General features: G+C 23.8%; 1 protein-coding gene across 1 annotated transcript; it reads left to right on the top strand.

Annotated features, from left to right (window-relative positions):
* The first annotated feature begins 3150 nt into the window (after window positions 1-3150).
* Window positions 3151-16968, top strand: LOC132921534 (organic cation transporter protein). The gene is made up of 10 exons (XM_060984603.1): window positions 3151-3436; window positions 11152-11263; window positions 11887-12052; window positions 12281-12384; window positions 14640-14797; window positions 14890-15058; window positions 15608-15853; window positions 16050-16264; window positions 16328-16515; window positions 16618-16968. The coding sequence occupies exons 1-10, from the start codon at window positions 3394-3396 to the stop codon at window positions 16843-16845; spliced, it is 1629 nt and encodes a 542-aa protein (XP_060840586.1). The 5' UTR covers window positions 3151-3393; the 3' UTR covers window positions 16846-16968.
* Window positions 16969-22094: the final 5126 nt, after the last annotated feature.

Below are 22094 nucleotides of genomic sequence, written 5' to 3'. Positions count from 1 at the left end.
GAGTTTTGCAAAATGTATTAAATAATATACATATTTTTAATTCCTTAAAACATAGTGTATACAAATGTTGTTATTCAAAATCGGTGGTTTCCAAACTGTGCACGGCAGTTTACGGCTCATATTAAATAATTTATCGTTATAAATGAGACATGAGTATTATTTTGTTCTGTCTTTTATGAAATTCACAACAGGGCACCGCGACTAAATTTTGCTTAAAAAAGGCACCACAAAAAAAAAGTTTGGTAACCACTGTTCTAAATCATTTAAATATTGATTTTATTTTAATAATCTAAAGAAAAATATTCAATACGCAATTAATATTAATATATATTTATATATTATTAATATATATTCATAAAAAGTATTTTATAAGTGAGTTTAAATTAGTCTAAATTTATTATCACTTGATAAATATTATAAAATATTTAATTTAAATCCATTCATTAAATCTAATAAAAATGAAGTTATATTATTAATATTTGAAAACAAGCAACAATTAATCTCTTCAAAGTTCAAATTAAGATTCAAACAATTTAATCAGAATTGATTTAATTTGAAGATCAGAATCATAAAAACTATATTATGAGTCAGTCAATATAAACCACGTCCAATAACGGTAGAAATAATATACATAGAACATTCTAATTCAATATAAAAATAAATAAATTTAAATCCTATTATTTAATTACGTAAAAATAAGATAGTTATAGAAATGTTCAAATGTTATTAGTTTATTACCTTGCTAAACCGAAAATATTTATTTGCGAGTACATAGTTTTGTATATAAGTAATTGTAAAATTATACTAATGGTATGATTTTATAGTTAATTAAATCATTAAATATCTACCTACGTCCTACCTTTAAAGAATATTATAATAGAGTTTTATTTTTTGTAATGTACCAAAGTAAACACAAGAATTAAATTTGTTATGATGCGTTCAACTTTTTTTAGTATACTCGTATTAAAATAGTTGTTACTGTTTAAATCTTAATTATTAGAACACTAATATTTTTTGCAATTACTTAAGAAATAGTTTTATAAAAAGTTGTTACAACTTAAACTTAAAAGAGTGTTATCATTTTGAATTTGAAAGCAACGAAACACTGTTTTCAAAAAATTAAAATCATTAAAAATAATTTCCAGTTAAATTTAAGCACTTATAAATCAGATTTGAGTGATTAACAATTTTAAAATGTATGAGTTGAAAAATTACACATTATGTCTTACAATTTATTAACTATATGTTATAAATTATAACATACTCAAAATCAATTATTCAGCTCCTTCACTTACTTAGCTCTTACACTTTTTTCGTATATCTTAGTTATAATTAGTCCATATTGCAATACATAGATAAATAAATTGAAAATTATTTTATATTTTATATTTCATAATTTAAAAAACCTATTAGCTATCTTTATTTATTTGTACGTACTTATATTATAAATTGTATACAAATCGTTCTATAATAGACATTGTGGGCAATCACAAATCTTAAATTATCAAACCCGATTTTTCTTAATTATTAATAATTATAGAACATGGATAAATATACTATAATATAATTATATAGTTCTATTTTAACTAAATTTAATGTTTGTGCCACGTTATATTAAAAATTTAAAACAGTAGGTATATTATTATTATTTTTATAACGTATATAAAATATTTGGAAGAAAAGTAATCAAAAAACGAGTATTTACGAGTAAATAAACAGTAAATAACTTATAATACCTATCTATGATTTAATCGATGTTTTTAAAAAGTTAAACTACTTTAACTATAACACATTAATACATTTGATACATATTTTAATTTAATAAGATTATAGAAATAACTCTAGAACAATTTTTATAAGAATACATAACATTATAAATGTAATAGTATAGTGAGAATGGTGGCATTTTCAAAAATTCCTATTTATAAAACTCAAATCGTAGCTAAATTTTAATAATAGATTTTAATGTTTTTTATCCCCGCAAGTCTCAACCAAAAACAGTTTGGATAACCTAAATAAAAATAAACAATTTGTTATTTTTTTTTTTAGAAAATAAAAATTTTTATTTAGTTTTACTAAAAATTCAAAATAATTGAATGTATTTTTCTACTTTTTCATATCTTTTTTTAAGAAAAAATATATTATAATTTCAAATAATATAATATACAGGATGATTCATCTAATATGCTTCTTCATTTTCTTTTATAATGGAGTTTAATAAAATTCTGATTTATTTAAATTTGTAAGTATTATTAAAATGACGCATGTTTCAATTTTTAAACTGTTAAGTATTCTATTTAAATTTTAATGCATTTACTGTGACGATAAAAACTTCCTTTTTTCCAATAGATAGACGTACACTTTTAACAGATTACTTTTTTAGAAAATTTCGTTGTAATTAAATGAAAAACGAGTAGTTTCTTAGTTATTAAAATATTTATACTAATTGTATTAGTTTAGGATTATTTGATTTTGTATTAATTACATGCTTACATTTAAAAAAAATATATAAAATATTGGTAGATTAACTATATGTCTTTATACATTTGTTATAAATATATATCTATGTATTTAAAAATATATTCTTTAAGTATACTTAGAAATTCCAAATAATCAAGAATTATAATAAAATCGGAGAGAAAATGCTTGGTGAATTACCATGAATAATATTAAAAAATTCTCATATCTATAAATTATATAGGTATTTAAAATATTTGAGTAATGATAATTTTGGATCATTTATTTTAATTAAGGTATTTAAATAAATTAAAGTTTACATATTTTTTATGTAGACAATATTAGGTTTTGGTAGTGATTTTAAATCGAATTCAATGAATATAAAATATAACATTTATTGTCAGTTTAAACAATTATTTTAACATTTTTATTATTATTTAATAATATTAAAAATGTCCTTTAACAATAAAACAAGTACGATTTGTTAAGGAACATTTTAATATGTGCCTATGTATTACATACTAAATGCTAATTTATCTGCTTACCTTGCATTCATTATCAGTTAAATTTTTGCGTTCAATGCACTCTGTAAGCATAACAAAAGAGCCATAACATATATTTTATTAAAAACGTTATCACACTGTATGTCTCGGTTGGTTGAATGTAGTGGTATATTCTTGTACCATGTGTTCTCTTAAGTAATCCTGCATGGCACTTTGGCAGCAGTGCTGACTTAGTATTCGATGCTATAGTTTCTATTTGACTGCCACGCTCAAAACAGCTCAATCACTTCCCTTAATAAATACATTCCCTTGTGTAGTATTAAAAAATGAGTTCATTAATACATTTATGAATATAAACTGTTTGCTATAGTCATTTTTTTTTTATTTAGTTGATTTTAAGTTTTAATTTAAAAATAAAAACAGTGCATCAAAAATGGAGAAAAGTACAAATATTGATTTTTATATGGATCATTTAGGTAAGAAATAATTTTTAAATACTGATTAATTATTAATACAAGCAAAATAAATTGAAATGTATATCAGATGTTCTTTTTTTAAAGTACATTTTAATTTAAAATTTAAGTGTTAGAAAAAAAGGAGTACCTAACTATGTATTTTTCTTTTATATTGATCAATAAAATGTATAACAAGATAAGGTAGCTGTATAATATTTTATTGAAATTACAATAGTTTTTCATAAACAAAACTTTTTTTACGTAACGTTTTATGTATTATTTTTAGAATATATTGTGTATAGTTTGTATCATTCATCTAAGATGGACTACTGGCTAGTATTATGATATGCAATTGAAAATAATAGAATTGTAAACTTGTGTATTTAAAATTAATTATTTAGTATCTAATATAAATTTATAATAATATACATATATGATTTTTTTATACATTATTTTTGGAATATATTGTGTATAGTTTGTATCATTCATCTAAGATGGACTACTGGCTAGTATTATGATATGCAATTGAAAATAATAGAATTGTAAACTTGTGTATTTAAAATTAATTATTTAGTATCTAATATAAATTTATAATAATATACATATATGATTTTTTTTATTTTATTTAAAAACGATTTTTACTAATACATATACTATAATTAATATAAAAATTTAAATTTTAGTCAGTCAGTTAGTAATTGATCGAATAATATTTATTTATATGTATATACATATATATATATATATATTACATAGGCGACATCAATAATTTTATTGTATTAAAAATATGGTCAAGGTTATTATAATTTGTAGTCTATTTCATTTTTTCGGTGTATTTTCTCTAAAATATAACATAATGACCTCATATATCATATAGGTACATTATACTTACATTTATATATTTATCGGGTTATCAAGACCTCAATTTTAATGACTTGTAATTTGTAATCTATATAAAACATTTGAAAATGAACTTTAAATCTATTGAACACGTGTTATTTATCTATATTTACAAGACTTGCTATCAAAAAATAGAAATGATCTTTTTGTTTAATGAAAAGCACAAAATAATTTATTGTGTTGAGTTCATTATAATTAATATACTTATAAAGCTACTATAGTATAGTTTTATAAAATTATATGAAATTCCCAAAAATCGTAAATACCTGATAAAGTGATAAATAATTATTGGACAGATAACAATATAACTATGTTTTTAAAAGTTTAAAACGTAAATGTTGATGATCAAGTTATTTTATAATCATCACATTTTCTTTATAAGCTTAAAATCAAGATTTGTGTTATGGATTTAAAAACTTTTTTTTTAGAAATTATTACATTATTATCATAATTTTTAGTACATTATTCATTAAAAATATAAAAATTAGGTCAATTTAAACGTTTTTTTGTTAAATCAAAATTTTCTAACATTGAAAATGTATAAATTTTATATCACACATAAAATATTATAGACGATAGTAATGTGTTTATAAGTTAAATATCAATAATAATAAACATAAAATAAATTGGTTCTAGAATATGCACTACTCGTGTTTTATTATACTAACACGTAATTATTTTTATAATTCTCGGACAATTATTTTCGTAATTATCGAATACTTTATTTCATGTTATCGAACAATTTAAACTAATAATAATGATTTAAACATTAAACGAATATATATCTTATCGTTGTGCATAATAGTTTTGTTCATCTCATTTAAATGGAATGAAGCCAAAAATGCCCTAACTACCATTAACTCAAAATACATTTGTCGCAGTTTTATAATATATACTTTATTGACGCAAAGTATTGAGCTAGTTCTAATTTATTTTGATCAGAATTCTGAAAGCCCTTTGGGGCTTCATTGACCGATATCCATATAACTAGAATGACAAATATAAAGAAATAAATTCCTTACCTAAAATTTTCTTTTTATTCTTGTTTTACATTGTGTATAATGTATATAATATGACGCCTACCTATGTAAATGTAAAATTATTTTTTAATATTTAGTAGAAATGATGAATATTATAATTAAACTGTTATTTGTTATCATTTTTAGTATAACACATTTATATTATAAAATCAATAATACATTCCTATGTTTAATGTTATATTATATTTGTATACCTACCTGTATCAAAATAAAATACTGTCCTAGTAAATATTATCATATTATAGATCGATATACACGTAGTTTGTGATATATCTTCCCTGAATCTAATTTTAATTTATATTCTTGTTAAATTTGAGTGTGGCGATTTTACATTTACAATAATGTGTTATTTTATGACGTCATATTTAGGATCAATTAAATAGATTGGATCTGGTTGGTATACTTTTGAGGAGTAAAAATTTAAAAAATAGTACTTTTCAAAATAATCGGAAATTTTTTTTAAAAAAATCAAGAAAAATCTAGAATACATATATATTATACGCAACATGAGTTTTTGACAAAATCGATTATATTTTTTTCTTTTTATATTAAAGTTGAATGCCTGTACAGACTTAAAATGACCATCAGCTATTGCAAAAAGTAATGTTATACATGATATAGTTTTAAAAATATTTAGACTTTTAGATCTACCTATTTATTTAAAATTTAAGATTTGTTTTTCGATTCATTTTGGTAAAAAAAACTGTATGTAAAAGCTTAAAAATGTAACACAATGTTCATACAATTTTAATACGATAATTTATAAGTATCAAAAATAAAATTGTGCGAAACTATTCATTTAATGTATATTATTTATTAGATAATCACACGTTAAATACAAATTTTACTACAAATATTTGTTGTTATTTTATAATTAGTAAAAATGTCTCGTAGAAATTTGAAAAGTTATACAATCACTTAAATTATAAATTTTAATATTATTTTTATTTATATTTTTTATTAAAATTTTTAGTTTTCATGCATTATTTTATTTTACTAAACACAATTATGTTTTAATTATTTATATCTATACTGCAAACTAGTATTTATACCGGTCTATACAATATTCATGCCGGTATATTGAATGAAAAACAGTGGTGCATTTATATGCAAACATACGGCATAAACACGTGCCCACAGCAACACATTTTTGAAGGGAATTTTTGTTTTTATTATTGATGGTAGGTATTGACTATTGAGGGTATAAGTCAATTGAACCAGAAATAAAGTAGGTATTTACATATAAATTACAATTCATTTTGTTATGTTTGATTGTATTTGAGTCTTAATAAGATATAATTCTCAACAAGTTATTTTACCTATCGTTTTTGATCGTTACATAAGGTTAACGCATACGTTATAAGTCAATACGTATAACTGATTACAATTTATAACAATTAAGAAATTTTACACTTCAAAATTTGTATTTTTGTATTTATTTTATTTTTTTTTTTAATTTAATTACAATAAAACATTTAAAAAATAAAGTGAATATATTTTCGTGGCACAAAGGATAGGTATCCTATAGGATAGGGTTAGTTTGTGATAAATCTACCGGCATATAAAACACGTATACTTACTCGTATATATATATCTAGAAAAATCGATGAAATTGACAAACACCGGGTATTACATTAATATGTACGGGCAAAGTATAGACTTACCGGCAATGTTTTCAATGCCTGGGCATTATATGGTACTGCCCGATTATGACGGGCGATGTAGGTAAAATTTTACATTGCCTGGACTGTATAGAATTTTCCAGTAAAACTTCGGCAATATAAACCAAAAGATTTTATTTTAAAATTATAAACCTTTCTAATCTTATAAATCTTGCTAATTACTTTATAAGTTGAATATTATTACCTTAACTATTTATTTTTACGATTACCATTACATTTTTGATTGCAATTACATTAAACAATACATAAATATCATCACCATAATTATTTATTTTTGCAATTATTATTAGAATGGCATTTTTTCCTTGACGCCTTACATTTATATTTTTTGTTTGAACATTGTCGAGTTCAATTATACATCTATCATAACCCTGTCCTCCTATTTTAATATTTCCTCGCTGCTTCTCTCAATGTAATAGTTAGATCAGGCACCTCCTCCACAGTAACCAATTTTAAACGACAATAATTGATGAGATAATATCGAAAGTTTTGTATATTGGTACCTACCTGGTGGCTCATACTAATATTTGAAGTACTAACAGACAATGGTTTCATAATATTATACTATTAGTTCTATACTCTCATACCTATTACTATACCTCAATACCTCATACCTGTCCTCACTATACCTACTTCTTTTTAACTACTTAACACATTTAAAAAAAAATGAGGTCCGGATATCAACCTAATTTACTTATATTTTATGGTAATCAAGTGTTAATTCTGGGGTATATTTTGTAAGGGCGGAAATTTTTCACATGCCTACAAGCGGGAAACACATAAATAGGTACACATCTGCTTAAAAGTTAATAATAATAACATAATATGTGCTATGTATCTAGCATAATTTAATTTAACCTAAGTACCACGACGTCTTACTATTAAAAAAATAAATGTCTAGTAGTAAAATAAATAAATTATAACTTAACCTTTAAAAATAGAAGCTGATGTTACGACTCCACTCAGAATCATTTTTTGTATGCAATGATTCACCACTGAATTCAAGTAATCACAGTGACAAGTCAAGTTCAAAATTAGTGGCGTAATTGGGTTAGAAAATAGGTGGCAAAATTTGTTCACTAAAATCGAAACTATAACCTAGGTAATCGATTGTTTTTACACAAGTCTCAAAACTCATTTTATGATTTGAAAATAAATCGTAGGCACCCATATCGTTAAATGATATAAAACACACAAGTCATAAGAGTTCATAAAAAAAGGTATTATAACTTGTTTGAAAAAAAATAATGTGATGATAAATTGGTAATCCTGTAATCATAATTTATGAAATCATGTTATTAGGTTATTTTTGTAATACACTGATAATGCGATAACGTTGACAATACGTCAACATATATTATATAACAGGTAAAACATAAAATAAATGTTTACTTTATGTCTTGAGAATTTAATATTTTTAACTTCTAAATGTACATCAAGTGTATTTTTGCTTTGTTTTAGAAGATTTAAATATTTCTACTGTTGGTATATTTGGGAGCAAAATTATACTTTTACGACCCTCTGAATAAAAACATTTTGATAGGGCTAGTACTTGCCCCTGCACTTCAAAACTATGCCACTGTTACATAGTACAGTACAGGATTAACAATAGAACTATATTTCTATACAATAGTTATATTTTAAATTAGAACTAAAATACTCTATAACTAAAGCTTAAACTTTCGGTGTGTTTCAAATCAATCATCATCTTGATGTGGTTTACTTTTTAGCTTTATTTATAGAGCTACTTTTAAATTTTAAGTAACTTGAAAAAATTAAGAATTAAGATTTTAAATTTGAACATATTATGTTATTTCATAGGGGAACTTTATAATAAAGATTTGTTGTAATATTAAATTATAATATTCAAACTACAAATTATACTTAAATAAATCTAATAATAACATAATATTTATAAATGCATTTAAATAATATGCTGTATGTAATTCAAATTTATACAACAGTAATTTATTCGTTTACTACCGATTTTTAATTTTTTTTAATTATTGTAGATTTATTTTGTATTTAATATTAAATGCCCAAATTTAAATATTTAATATCGAAAACAATAAATTGTAAAAATTAAAAATATTATTATCATTATTATTTCGTAATTTTTATTGATTTGCTAGTTTTTACATTTTTTCACGCATAATTTTTTTTTTATCCCCCAAACTACAAAAATCATTATAAAACAAAAATACACTCGACATTTATCATAACTAAATTATTTAGTCTAAATACAAAATATAAATTATAAAAAATTAATTTTCATATTCTACATTTCTACCTACTATCTACATTCTAATTGTAAGATAGGTAGTACACTTTATTTAATTTTTGAGGTATTTAGAATTCTAGATTATTAGCGTTACAGAAGTGATCAATAATTATTAATTGTGATTTCATTGATATTTACAGAAATATTCAAATGTATATTGTTCTATTACAATAAAGTTGAATTCTGATAAGATATACTTCATAAAGTTTCAAACTATGTTTATATTAAAATAAATATATTATTAGTTGATAATTTACTAACCAAATATCTAGTATAATACTTATTAACATTAATTACTATATATAAATAAAATATAAATTTCGATATTTATAACTACAAGAATCATTTACGAGATGATAAAAATAATATTTGCTTAAAATACTCTTCATGTTATCAAAAACTCCAAGATATAAATTTTTATAAGTACCTAGTTTTACACTATGTTGAGATAAAATTAAATTAATAAAAGTTTATTTTCAGTTTCTTGATCTCGGCCAGTACAGAGTAACATTGAGAGGCTATTTTGCTAGGCAGTCAACAGTATATATAGAGTATAGATGAGACATTAAACGGCCTCCATATTACTTATGTGTGCTTAACTCTCAAGCTCTTCATATTTTTATTTGAATTCTTGAATATATTTCATTGACAATAATTTTTATCTTAAATAAATGTATCATAGGTACTTAATAGTTAATACAATTGAAACCGTATAACATTATGGTAATATTTATTTCGTGTTAAGTATTTTATTCATTTAATTAATTATTATTTTTTACGAGGAAAATGTATGTAGGTATTATGTTTAGATGCATAAATTATTATGATAAAATAAAAAAACTGAACAGAATATTACATAAGCTAAGTATTGGGTTTCGTTTATTTTAACATAGTGTAATGCTCTCAATATGAAATGATAAATTATCATGTACAAAAAATTAATCTAATCGAAATATTTTTTACACTTTACGTCTTTACTATAATTCAACAATCGCCAATCACCAACTTGTAGTCTGCAAGAACATTTTAATAGTAATATAATGTATAAAACAAATATAATTTCCATTAGGTAAATAAGATAATGATCCGTAGAATTTAAAGATATTGATTCATGAAGTCACGCGAATAAGGATAAGGTTGTTATTTGTAACTTGGTATTCAACATTTCACTTTTAAGTCATGTAAATAAAAGATTCAACATCTATTAGTAATTTAGTTTCTATTTTTACTTACAAATGGTGAAAATTTAATTTCTCTATGATGATTTATTTAAATCACAATAGGTAATACAACTAAATTCGTTCTCGTTAGAAACATGTATACATGTTTATATTAAGAACTCTACAAAAACGTCATTAAAAACCCTTTTAAAAGACAATTTTTATTTCATACTTGACTTTACTCAGCGTAATAGTTAACCTACAACTAAAGTTAATTAATATTTTGTGACATAACGTATTTTTATTTGACAAACAATTGATTTGATAAGTATGAAAATAACTATGTTAATGTTAATTGTTATGAAATCAATGATAAAACCTTGTATTTATTGTATACATTTTCTAAAATATTATTTGAAGTATTTATGTAGCTCAGTAGTTTTCATTAATAAGGTAGTATATATATATATATATATATATATATAAAAATGTGTATGTGTATAAATGAAATGCTGCTTTACTATGTAAAATAATATGATGTATAAGATATGGTGTCAAATTATACTTAGGTATATGTTTGTAATGTGTTACTCATTAATTTTATATTGTTGTATACCAAACATTTTTATACGTATTTTTATGTAGATATATACATTATGTGCATATGTTTTAGGGGACTTCGGATCATACCAACTGCGGCAGTTTTTACTAAATCTAATGTCAGCATTCACAGCTGGTCTACACATGATGGTTTTAGTCACTGTTGCTGCTGTACCTGACTACAAGTATATATAAAATTATCCACTCGTTTTCTCAAACTAACAATAATAATATTGTCAAATATTTTAAAATATAAACTCAGGCTGTAGATACCTATACAATAAACAATCAAATTATTCTCAACCCACTTAATTATACTTATTCTATTACACCTACGTCAGATAATATTCAAAAACTTCCTACGCATTGCATAAAATTAAAACTAGAAAGTATAAATTTGTATTATCTGGTAAAATATTATAATTTTTCAAAATGAGTTTATAAATTGTAAAATTAGTTTATGTTAGATAATACCCTATAATATCAGAAATAAAAAAAGCTAATTTAAATTATTAATTTTCAAGTAATTCGATTTCACTATTATCACGTAATTTATCGATATATATTTTTATTTTTTTTTACAAGAAGAAATATGATAAACTTAATAAATGATTAATCTGATCAAATCGTCTATATCGTTAACCTTTAATTTATAAATTATTATTTTCTTTTCTAAGTATCATTTTTAAATATTACCTAAAATATAATATGTTGTTATTTATAACGATTATTGATATATAAACAATTGTTCGTTCCTATTATGTTAAATTAAATCGAAATATAATTCAAATGTGTTTTTTATCTGCAGTTGTTTAATACCGGATTCGGAATCAGGATCAAATATCACAAATTGGATTGTGGCACCAAAATATAATAACGATTCGTGTCAAGCATTAAATATTTATAATAAAACTATAAATTGTGAAAAATGGATATTTAATGAAACATACTACGGAAGTACTAGAGCTACTCAGGTATAATAATAAATGAAAACCAATTTATATCGTATGTTTTAGAAACCCGTTGTATTTTAAAAAATCATTTGTTATTTTAATTCAATTGAGAATATCGTAAATGAATTCTTACTATGGGTTGGGTTATTATTTATTTTTACTATAACTTTATTATTATAATCTGTAAAATAAATTAAAATATTGGAACGTTAGAACTGTAACTGTATAGGTTTATCTGTTGATTTCTAGTGGAATATGATTTGCGATAATCGATGGATGGGATCTTTAGCACAGATGAGTTACATGTTTGGAGTATTTACCGGCTCAGTTGTGCTTGGAAGTCTTGCTGATAAGTATGCAATTTTATTAAACAATATATAATTACGTCAATGAATAAAATACTGGGTTTATATACGTTTTAGTTGGTACACATTAAATAATCGGTCATATTAGTTATTTGATAACCTTTTGATTATGTTTTTGCTGGGTCGAGGAGAAAAATAATAATATTAAAAGCTACCACATAATAAACCATTATAAGCTATTATACCTTTTTATCGGTTGGTAAAACTCATTTGTGGACTAAGATTAATTAATTATTATAATTAAGTCTAGTGATTTTTTTTATCGAACATACATTTCTGAATGTGTAATGTTTTGTTGAAAGGTTGAAAATAAATTAAACCAAGATATTATTTAAAACAACATGTTTATAATATATAAATATACAATTATAAGTACCTATAGCTAGTTTTGTTTAAATGCAAATTTTCAGGTTACAATAATTATTGATTAAAATAACAACTTATTTGTTACTGGTAGATTAATATATAATATATCATTATTTTATAGACAATTGGTAACCTAGTGTTATAATTTAAAAAATCATTTTTATAGTAATAGTACGTAGGTAAGTATAACCAAAATTTAATATCTTGCTAAGGATTATGTTACTATATGGACGCTATACAGTCTCCTTCCTTATGCCAATTTCACGTAGAAAAAAAGTTTACAAATTTGCGTATTATACAAATGATTGTTACAAATTGTAAATATTCTTTTTAATAAACAAAAAACTAACAAAAAAATATTTTTAAAAATATGTTTTAATGTTTAAACATAATATACTAATACTTTCATAATTAAATTACTTATATAGGTATCTTAATATATTATATTACTGTTAATAATAATACTCATAGCATAGTAATTTATTTTACACGAATATGCCAAAACGTAATTTATATACAATACCTACGTCTACCTTACCTCACGAATTATGTAAAAATATAATAAAATAACTGGAAGTTAGGATTATAAAATATTATTTAGAAGTAGATATAAATTATATATCTATCATATAATACTTGATTGGACGTAAAATATAAATGTTCGTCGTAGGTGTTTAACAAAAAAAAAAAAAAATTAAAAAATAATAAATTTCATTAAAAATTAGGTACCTGCCTAATAAAATCATATTATTATTATAAAAATTATACAGCCATTATGGGTAATGGGTATGTACCTACTACAATTTAATCTACTTATAATCTATATACATACCTAATTAAGCGTTATAATATATTATATAAACTAGATAAGTATATCGTACATAGGTAATAATATAAAGTATTTTATTTCTTTTTTGTAAATTTTTATAGTCTTTAAAAACAACCATCAAAGAATGTAAAAATATTAGTATAATAAATATTATAATTATTAATTAATATCTATAACATAATTAATAATATAACATATTTTAGGTAGTGTTAAATATAATTACCATACCTACTTAAAATAGTCTGAGTCAATTAAATTTAATAATATCAACTTTATTTAACTAAAATAAAGAAAAAAATGGAAAATTATTATCTACTGCGTATAACTTTGTAAATTAAATTCAACTATTTCAATTATGCATAATACTGTTTAATTACTAGATAATGTTAGATATATGTACCTAAATATTTCTAAAAAAATTCAATGATGTATTTTATATTTATTATTTTACATTTACTAAACGATATAATATTCAATCCGATGTGCAATTGTCTAAGATAGATTAAAGATAGATTAGATTAAATTCAAATTCCAAATACCTTTCATATACTCACATATCAAAATAATAAATTAATATGTGATTCATTAAGTATATTTAATACTTTATAGATATTGAAACTTCATCATATTTTAATATTGTTTAACAAGAAAAAAATATAGCCATTTCCCAGGTATAAAAATGTGATGAAAAATATATATTGTAAATTTTAAGAAATAAATGTGTGTTTTTTTAAATTTAATTGTATGCCCGTGGGCTGTGCTGGATATATAACAATATAACATACATAATATGTATTGATGAACGGGCATAGTACACGTTATTCGGTGTGCAATTGAGTATAGATAATGTATTCTTATTAGTTATTATTTATTACAATCAATTTTTGCTATTCTAACAATTTAAAGTTTCATATCTTGTAAAGTTTGTAATCGTTTTAATCTTATACACATAGTTACATGGTACATTTTATTTATCATACCTAATATTATATTAAAATACACAAAGCATATAATTTTATTAATTTGAATTATCTATATATATTAACAGATTTGGCCGTAAAAAGATTTTCTGCATTTCAGCCGTAGCACAATTGTTTCTTAGTATCGGAGTAGCATTTATTAATCATTATTGGATATTTATAGCTACCACATATGTATATGGAATTTTCGGTTCATCAGGGTCTTATATTTCTGGATTTGTGTTAAGTATGTGTAATGTGTTACCAAAAATACATTTTCGTCAATAAACTTGACATTTAATTTATTTTATTCATGTTTGTTATATTTTTTTTATATAGCTATGGAGTTAGTAGGACCCTCAAAACGTTCAGTATGTGGAATTCTATTTCAAACTACATTTGCTTCTGGTATTATGGCCGTAGCAGCATGGGGATATTTCGTCAGGGATACCTTTTTACTACAAATTATATATGGCTTACATAGTTTAATATTAATTCCTCATTTCTGGTAAGTAATTTAAATTGATTATTTTTATGCTTAGTAAGTTAACAGAGGCGACACAAATTATAAAAATAATTCAGGATAAAAAGTGTATAGTTTTAATAATCACGAACATAAAATAAATAATTATAATCTTAATTATTATTATTAAAAAAGTTAGTTTATTTATTCATTCAAAGTATATTTAACAGTTTAATATTATATATTAAATTTACACTGACGCAATGTAATAAAAATATTCTTAAATGTTAAAAATTTTTGAAACTAAATATAAATTATAAATTATATATTATGATCAATTATAAATGTAAGTTGAATAAGATGATTTGCTGCATTTAAAAAGAATATTTAGGTATTGTTTACCAACGAAAATAAGATGCGAGATATTTTGCCAATCACATTATAAATTTTTAATTTTGGTAGTTTGAACTAGGATTTATTTTCTGATTTTCTTTTTTTATACATATAATTATTTACCACGATTATAAGTACACTTTATAAATTGAATAATATCTATTTACTATTATTAAATGTATTTTTTTAAATATAATTTAGGCTGATTGATGAATCTCCAAGATGGTTATGGGGTCAAGGAAGAAAAGAAGAAGCAATTAAAATTATACAAAAAGCACTGAAGACCAATAATAACACAATGCCAATATTATTAGAAAAAGAACAAATGGTGTCATTAAATAATGATGAACCTGTCAAAGAAAACAATCAAAATCAATCATATTCGATAATAGATTTATTCAAAACACCAAACCTGAGAAATAATACAATCAACATTTGTCTTTATTGGTAAAGTCACTATTCTATGATAAAATATATTTCTTTTAGATAGATCGTGGATAATACCTACGAGCTACATGTATTAGATAGATTAATCGATTTTGTTATTGCAATATATGTTATACTTGGTAGTTAAATATTTACCAAGATTAATACATATTCAATGCATTTAAAAATTATTAACAAATTTATGTTAACAATTTAGGTTTGCTGCTAGTTTTGGGTACTATGGTATTTCACTTCGAACCGGAAATCTATCAGGGAACCCTTATTTTATGCTCTTTTTGATGGCTGCTGTGGAAATACCTAGTTACATATTTGTAACATTATCAATGGATCGTATGGGAAGACGGTTTCTTAGCAGCTCAATGATGATTGTAGGAGGAACTGCTTTGCTTGTTTCTGCATTTTTCCCCTCGGGTAAATTTATTTTATTCATTGATTTTTGTCTATTAATAGTATTAAAAAAATGTACGATTTTAGATCCATTATCACAATCAATATCTACCGGTATTGTGTTCCTTGGGAAGTTTTGCATAGCTGGAGCTTTTGCTATTATATATAATTATACTGTAGAACGTTTCCCTACTGTGGTTCGTAACACTGCTATTGGACTTGGAAGCATGTTCGCGCGTCTAGCTGGAGGTTTTACTCCTTTAGTTACCTTATTGGTTAGTTATAATAAATATTTTAATACTTAGAATTAATGTGTTTAAATTTTAAAATTTTTGGTAACTTATAATTATATTAATTATACTAAAAATAATTTATAGGACTCATATGACGCAAGAGCCCCTGCAATAACGTTTGCTCTGGTGACCCTTATATCTGGAATGTTTAGTACTTTACTTCCTGAGACACTTAATACAGTAATGCCACAAACCATGGCCGACGGTGAAGAATTTGGAAAGGGTGATACATGTTTTACTACTGGATGTTTTGGACGAAAAAAAAAACCACAGCCAAAACAAAAAGAAATACCCGCTGAAGAAAGTTACTAATTGTAAAAGAAAACAATATAACATATAGCATTTTAGTAATCGAGTTTTTTTTATGTAAATTATTTTTAAAAATGTATATTTTGAAGATAATTATTTACATTTTATACATAATTTATTTTTTAACTCATTCGTTTTTATTAATCAATATCTGCTAAAATTTAAGGATTACAACATCATTTTTCATAAACAAATATAGTTTCCTATCAAATTATAAAACAAAAATATAGCTTAGACGTAATCACAATAATTTATAATACTATTACTAATAAAAAGTTCAATATTTTAAAATGTGGGAGCAAAGTACAAATTTAAAATATCTACTTTTAAGTCATAATATAATATTAATATCATTAAAAGTAATTATATATTTATATATATAAATTTACGTATTTAATTTATATTTTTATATAAGCAATAAATAGTTGAATTCATGTTTGTTCAAATAGTTTTTTTGAGTCAACGATGAATTTAATTTTATAACTATTATTATCTTTAAATCTTCCTAACCTAACCTAATATAGAAGAGAGTTTTGGTTATTTGGTGTAAGTTTCGGTAAGGACTCAGCAAAACCTTAGAATTGAATGCGCCATACAACCATATTAGCTCTAAGAGAAGTTTATTATTATCGTAACCAATGTGTTTATATATCTAAGGAGAAGTCCTAGATGATGAAATCGATTGTCTAAACCTAATATTTTGATGTGTATATGGGAACAATTACTTGGCCTAAGTGTAAATGTACAATAAATAGATCGGGATTTGTTAATTTTAATTTTTAACTCTACTCTTTTTACAGATTTAACTTAAATTTAAAATAAACGTTATATTCCTATCCTTACTAATATATAAATGTGAAAGTAACTCTGTCTGTCTGTCACGTTTTTACGCTTGAACCGCTGAACTAATTTTGATGAAATTTGGTATAGAGATAGATTATACCTCGAAGAAGGACATATACTATATAGTCTACCTTTTTTCGTGAATGAAAGGCTTGAAGGGGTTGAAATAAGGGATAAAAGTTCATAGTCACGCGTTGCACATTTTACAACAGTCATAACTTCTATGTACTGATATTCGTATCCATATCAAATGTTACATATTTATAATAATAATATTCTTTTAATTTGTTCGACTGTCATAAGATAAGCGAATAAGTTATGCCACACGTAGAGAGAGATGTTGTCGAATATCTCTCGGTAAACAATGTTGTGGACACTAAGCAAGTAACGTCGTATCCTAAAGAGTTTCTCAACTCTTTAGAATTATCAGGAGTTAAGGCTGAAAGTTGGTGTTCCGGTCCTGTGAATGAGAAATCTGGACGCTTCAAGGCTATGTAATGGTAAACGGCAACGGCTACAAACTAAACACTTGGGGCACAATATTATAAAAGCTATAATCATGAATGAAATGACACCTATAATTTATATAACAATAATTATAGACAATAATATTTTTGAGGGTTTGATAAATTTTTATTCTAAATATCGTCTCAAAAATATGAAAATTGTAATGATTTAAATTTATTCTTATACTTATTTGATTTTTAAAGGTTATATATTTATATATTAACAAAAAATAAACAAAATGCAAAGCCGATACCTCGAGCTCTGAAAAATATTATTCTGTAAATTTTCGTAATATGTGTATATACAATTTACATATAAGATTATTCAAGAACGACAAAAAAAAATTAAAAAACGATTTAGTTTTAATGATTTTTAACTACGCTGTGCGCGGTTCAGATAGATAATAAAAATAATGTTAACATCAGGCCCGCCCGTACTTATAGTGGGAGGCTAGGGTTGAGAATTGCACCTCTTCCAGAAATCGAACTTAAAGGGTGGTAAATGTGTATACATTTTGGTATTTAAATATAATATAACACAATGTGAATTGTTTTTGTATATATTGTATTTTTGATTTTTTGGTGGAAATTTAAAAATGAATTCTATACATTTATCATTTTTTATTGTAAGTGATGTAAAATTAAACACACGTATGAATAATATTATTATAATTAGAGCAGGTGTGTCTAGACATTATATGTAATCGTTAATCTAGCTATTTTTAAATATAAATATTTCGATGAAATTATGTCAAAGTATCACGATACCTATTCTTTAAACAAATTCTAAATTTTAATATTTTGGAATTATCATAATAACATGAAAACTATTACTTTTTTTTTTAAATACGCACGTTCACGTTTTTGTTAACCTCAAAGTCATTAGTACTCATTATAATCTATAGCTTCTCAGACAAATCAATACGATTCTATGCTTTTAAAAAATATTGTTTCTGTTTATGAAATAAATTTATGTATTTTTTTAAATTTCTTATAGAAAAAAAATATTATATTACCTAATAAATAAATTAATTACTTGATTGAGTCACCAAATATATTTTCAATTTTTTTTTCAGCTTGGTACCTAATGATTATTATTGACGAATGAACATTGGTCATTGTTTTCCCGTTCCAATGTTCCATAATGACAACATTTATTATAACTTATCACTAATTGATAATTGTTTCAGTTACTACTTTAATTTGTTATACATATTGAGATAATTTTTACTTTATAAATTTATGATGTAAAGTACAGCTTACTGTATATTTGTGTGTAGTATTTCAGATACCTACGAAATAGGATGTTATGAACCATGGTCAAGTAGTGAAATTTTTCTTTTAAAAAATGTGTGTCCTGGTTTAATAGTCCAGTCATTTAAACTCCATAATTGGTGATTTGAGGAATTAAATCGGAAAGTTTTGAAACTTTGCAAAAAGTTTGGTTATAGGCTCCTGATTAACCAAAAAAAAGTCTCCATCCTTCCTAGGTCTGGAAGTGTCCGCCATCTTGGATTTTATGTGCCATTTTTCAGTTTCATATTTTTAAAATTGTTCATAATTTGTGACACACAATAAAAATAAAATAAGAATAATACCTATTAAGTTTTGTAAATATAGTATCAACAAGGTTCGTACATTTTGTGTCATTTAATATTAGTACTTACTAATTCCCACGACACGTTAGGACTTACCCGGCGCCAACAGGCAGCATAGTATTATTATACGAGTAGCTCGCTGCGTCTAATATTATAACACATGGATAAATTTTGCTCTTGACCTATTCAAGCTACAAAAAAAATAATGAAAACATATTTGTTCAGAATTTTGTCAGCTACATTTTTATATAGAAGTATTTTTGAGATTAAATTAATATTTTCAAAGATAATTTTAAAAAACTGAAAAATGGCACATACAATCCAAGATTGCGGACACTTCCGGACCTCGGAGGGATGGCGACTTTTTTTTGGTTAATCAGGAGCCAATAACCAAACTTTTGCAAAGTTTCAAAATTTTCCAATTTAATTCCTCAAAAAATCGTTAAATGACTGGACTATAAGTAAAATAAAAATATGACAACCCTACATTCACCCCTTAAAAAGAGGACAAAGTCTAAAGCTCTAAATATGGTCCTGACTGAGATCCTCTTAAAAGTGAAAATTGAAGAGAATGCTTTACAATATACAGTATACACACTTATTCATTATTATCTCTGCTTACACATAACATACTACATTACGTTCCTCATTTATAATTATTTGTTGTTATCTTTTATACAATAGAAATTCTGTAAATTTAACTATTATCAAAATATCAAACTTAAAGATTTAAAAAAACACTATTCTCACTCTCTCGTAAGTTATTACTGTTATTCTAATAGATTTTCGATATTATTAATTTTAAAGCCAGTTATAAGTTTCTCGTTTAAAAAATAAAATATCGAAAAACTAACTTAACCGACGTGAGCTAAAGCACGGATAATTTTTAATAGGTACTTTGATAATAGGTCAGTGGTGGACCCAGGGGGGCGATCGCCCCGATCGCCCTCCCCATTATCTAAAAAAAAAGTAGTTTATTGAAGTCCCTGATTTTAGTTTTTGACGTAATTATACTGCAAGAGTATCAAAATTATAGTGATATATTTTTTTATTACTATTATTATAAAAAATATTTTTTTTGTTCTGTACGAGACTGTGGAAAGTAACATATGTATGAACCTAAATAAATACTTTATCAAAATTAATGTGTGCCCTTTAAAAATCCCCCCTACCTGTTATTTTAGTCTGGATCCACCCCTGTATAGGTAAATAATAATTATTATTTACCACTATTTGAAAGTCTTGTATTACTATGTATATAAAAAAATATCATAGTACAACGGATTGTTTCCCGGTGGTGGATAGGTAACAAACAATTGTAGTTACTGATAAATTACTTCTAATATTTAAAACAATATCGCTTTTTGTTGGAAATGTAGAACATAAAATTGATATAATGATATGTAATGTGTATGTATCTAAGTCAGATATTAAATTATTAACTAGTAAACAATGAATGTGACTTTACTGTGTAGCCGTGTAGAGGCGTGTAGCAGTACATAGTGACTGGATTCTTATAATATTAGACCGACAGACTGTAATTTGATGTATTTTCTATATACTAATATTTGATACCTATTAATAACGATATTAACACTAATAAGTAATAACTATACATCGTTATAAATCTTATAAGTTATAATTTAAAATTAATTTAATTAGCATGAACTTATAACAGTAGAAGTTCATGATGATTAGTAAAAGGTTAATTTTAAATGTTTAATATCATGCGTGATATAAGACAATGGACAAATAAAGATTCATATTGTATACTTATATGTTTGTGGGTATAATTGATGGTATATGGAATCTATGACAGTGATGTACCTAAAATACTAAATAGGTTATCTTTTACACCGTATGATTAAAATTTATTTTAATTTAAATAATCAATAGGTAATTATGACTCACAATTTTATCAGAATTTTCATCTACTGATCTACTTCAAAACAAATAACACATTTTTTAACGGAAAACTTAACTCAACATTTTATTCCACTCACCCAATCATATTTTTATTAATAGAAAAAAAGATCCAAATGATCCAATATACAACATACTAGTGCGAAATAATACTAGATATCTAAAAAAAAAAAAGCTCATTGGTAAACAAAAAATAAAATTGAATGACTTCCAAATATTGTGTTTATAGTTTGTTAAAACAGCCTACTATTAGTAAAATTAATTTTATGATTATTTATTTTAGATAACTTAAACTTATTTTGTATTGGGTTTTTATTCAAAACTATTATTATATAGTACATACTATTTTATTATTTGCAGTATTGAAAATAATACGCCAAGA

This window comes from Rhopalosiphum padi, chromosome 2 (genome assembly GCF_020882245.1).
Source record: "Rhopalosiphum padi isolate XX-2018 chromosome 2, ASM2088224v1, whole genome shotgun sequence".
Lineage (NCBI taxonomy): Eukaryota > Metazoa > Arthropoda > Insecta > Hemiptera > Aphididae > Rhopalosiphum > Rhopalosiphum padi.
This window is presented reverse-complemented; position numbering and strand designations above follow the sequence as displayed.

What these genes read in the sequence shown, in the direction of transcription:
- LOC132921534 (XM_060984603.1), top strand. Translation starts at nt 3,394, where the DNA reads ATGGAGAAAAGTACAAATATTGATTTTTATATGGATCATTTAG. An exon ending in CTTGGAAGTCTTGCTGATAA is followed by an intron (nt 12,385 to 14,639) that starts GTATGCAATTTT and finishes ATATATTAACAG; the next exon opens with ATTTGGCCGTAAAAAGATTT. An exon ending in TATTTCTGGATTTGTGTTAA is followed by an intron (nt 14,798 to 14,889) that starts GTATGTGTAATG and finishes TTTTTTATATAG; the next exon opens with CTATGGAGTTAGTAGGACCC.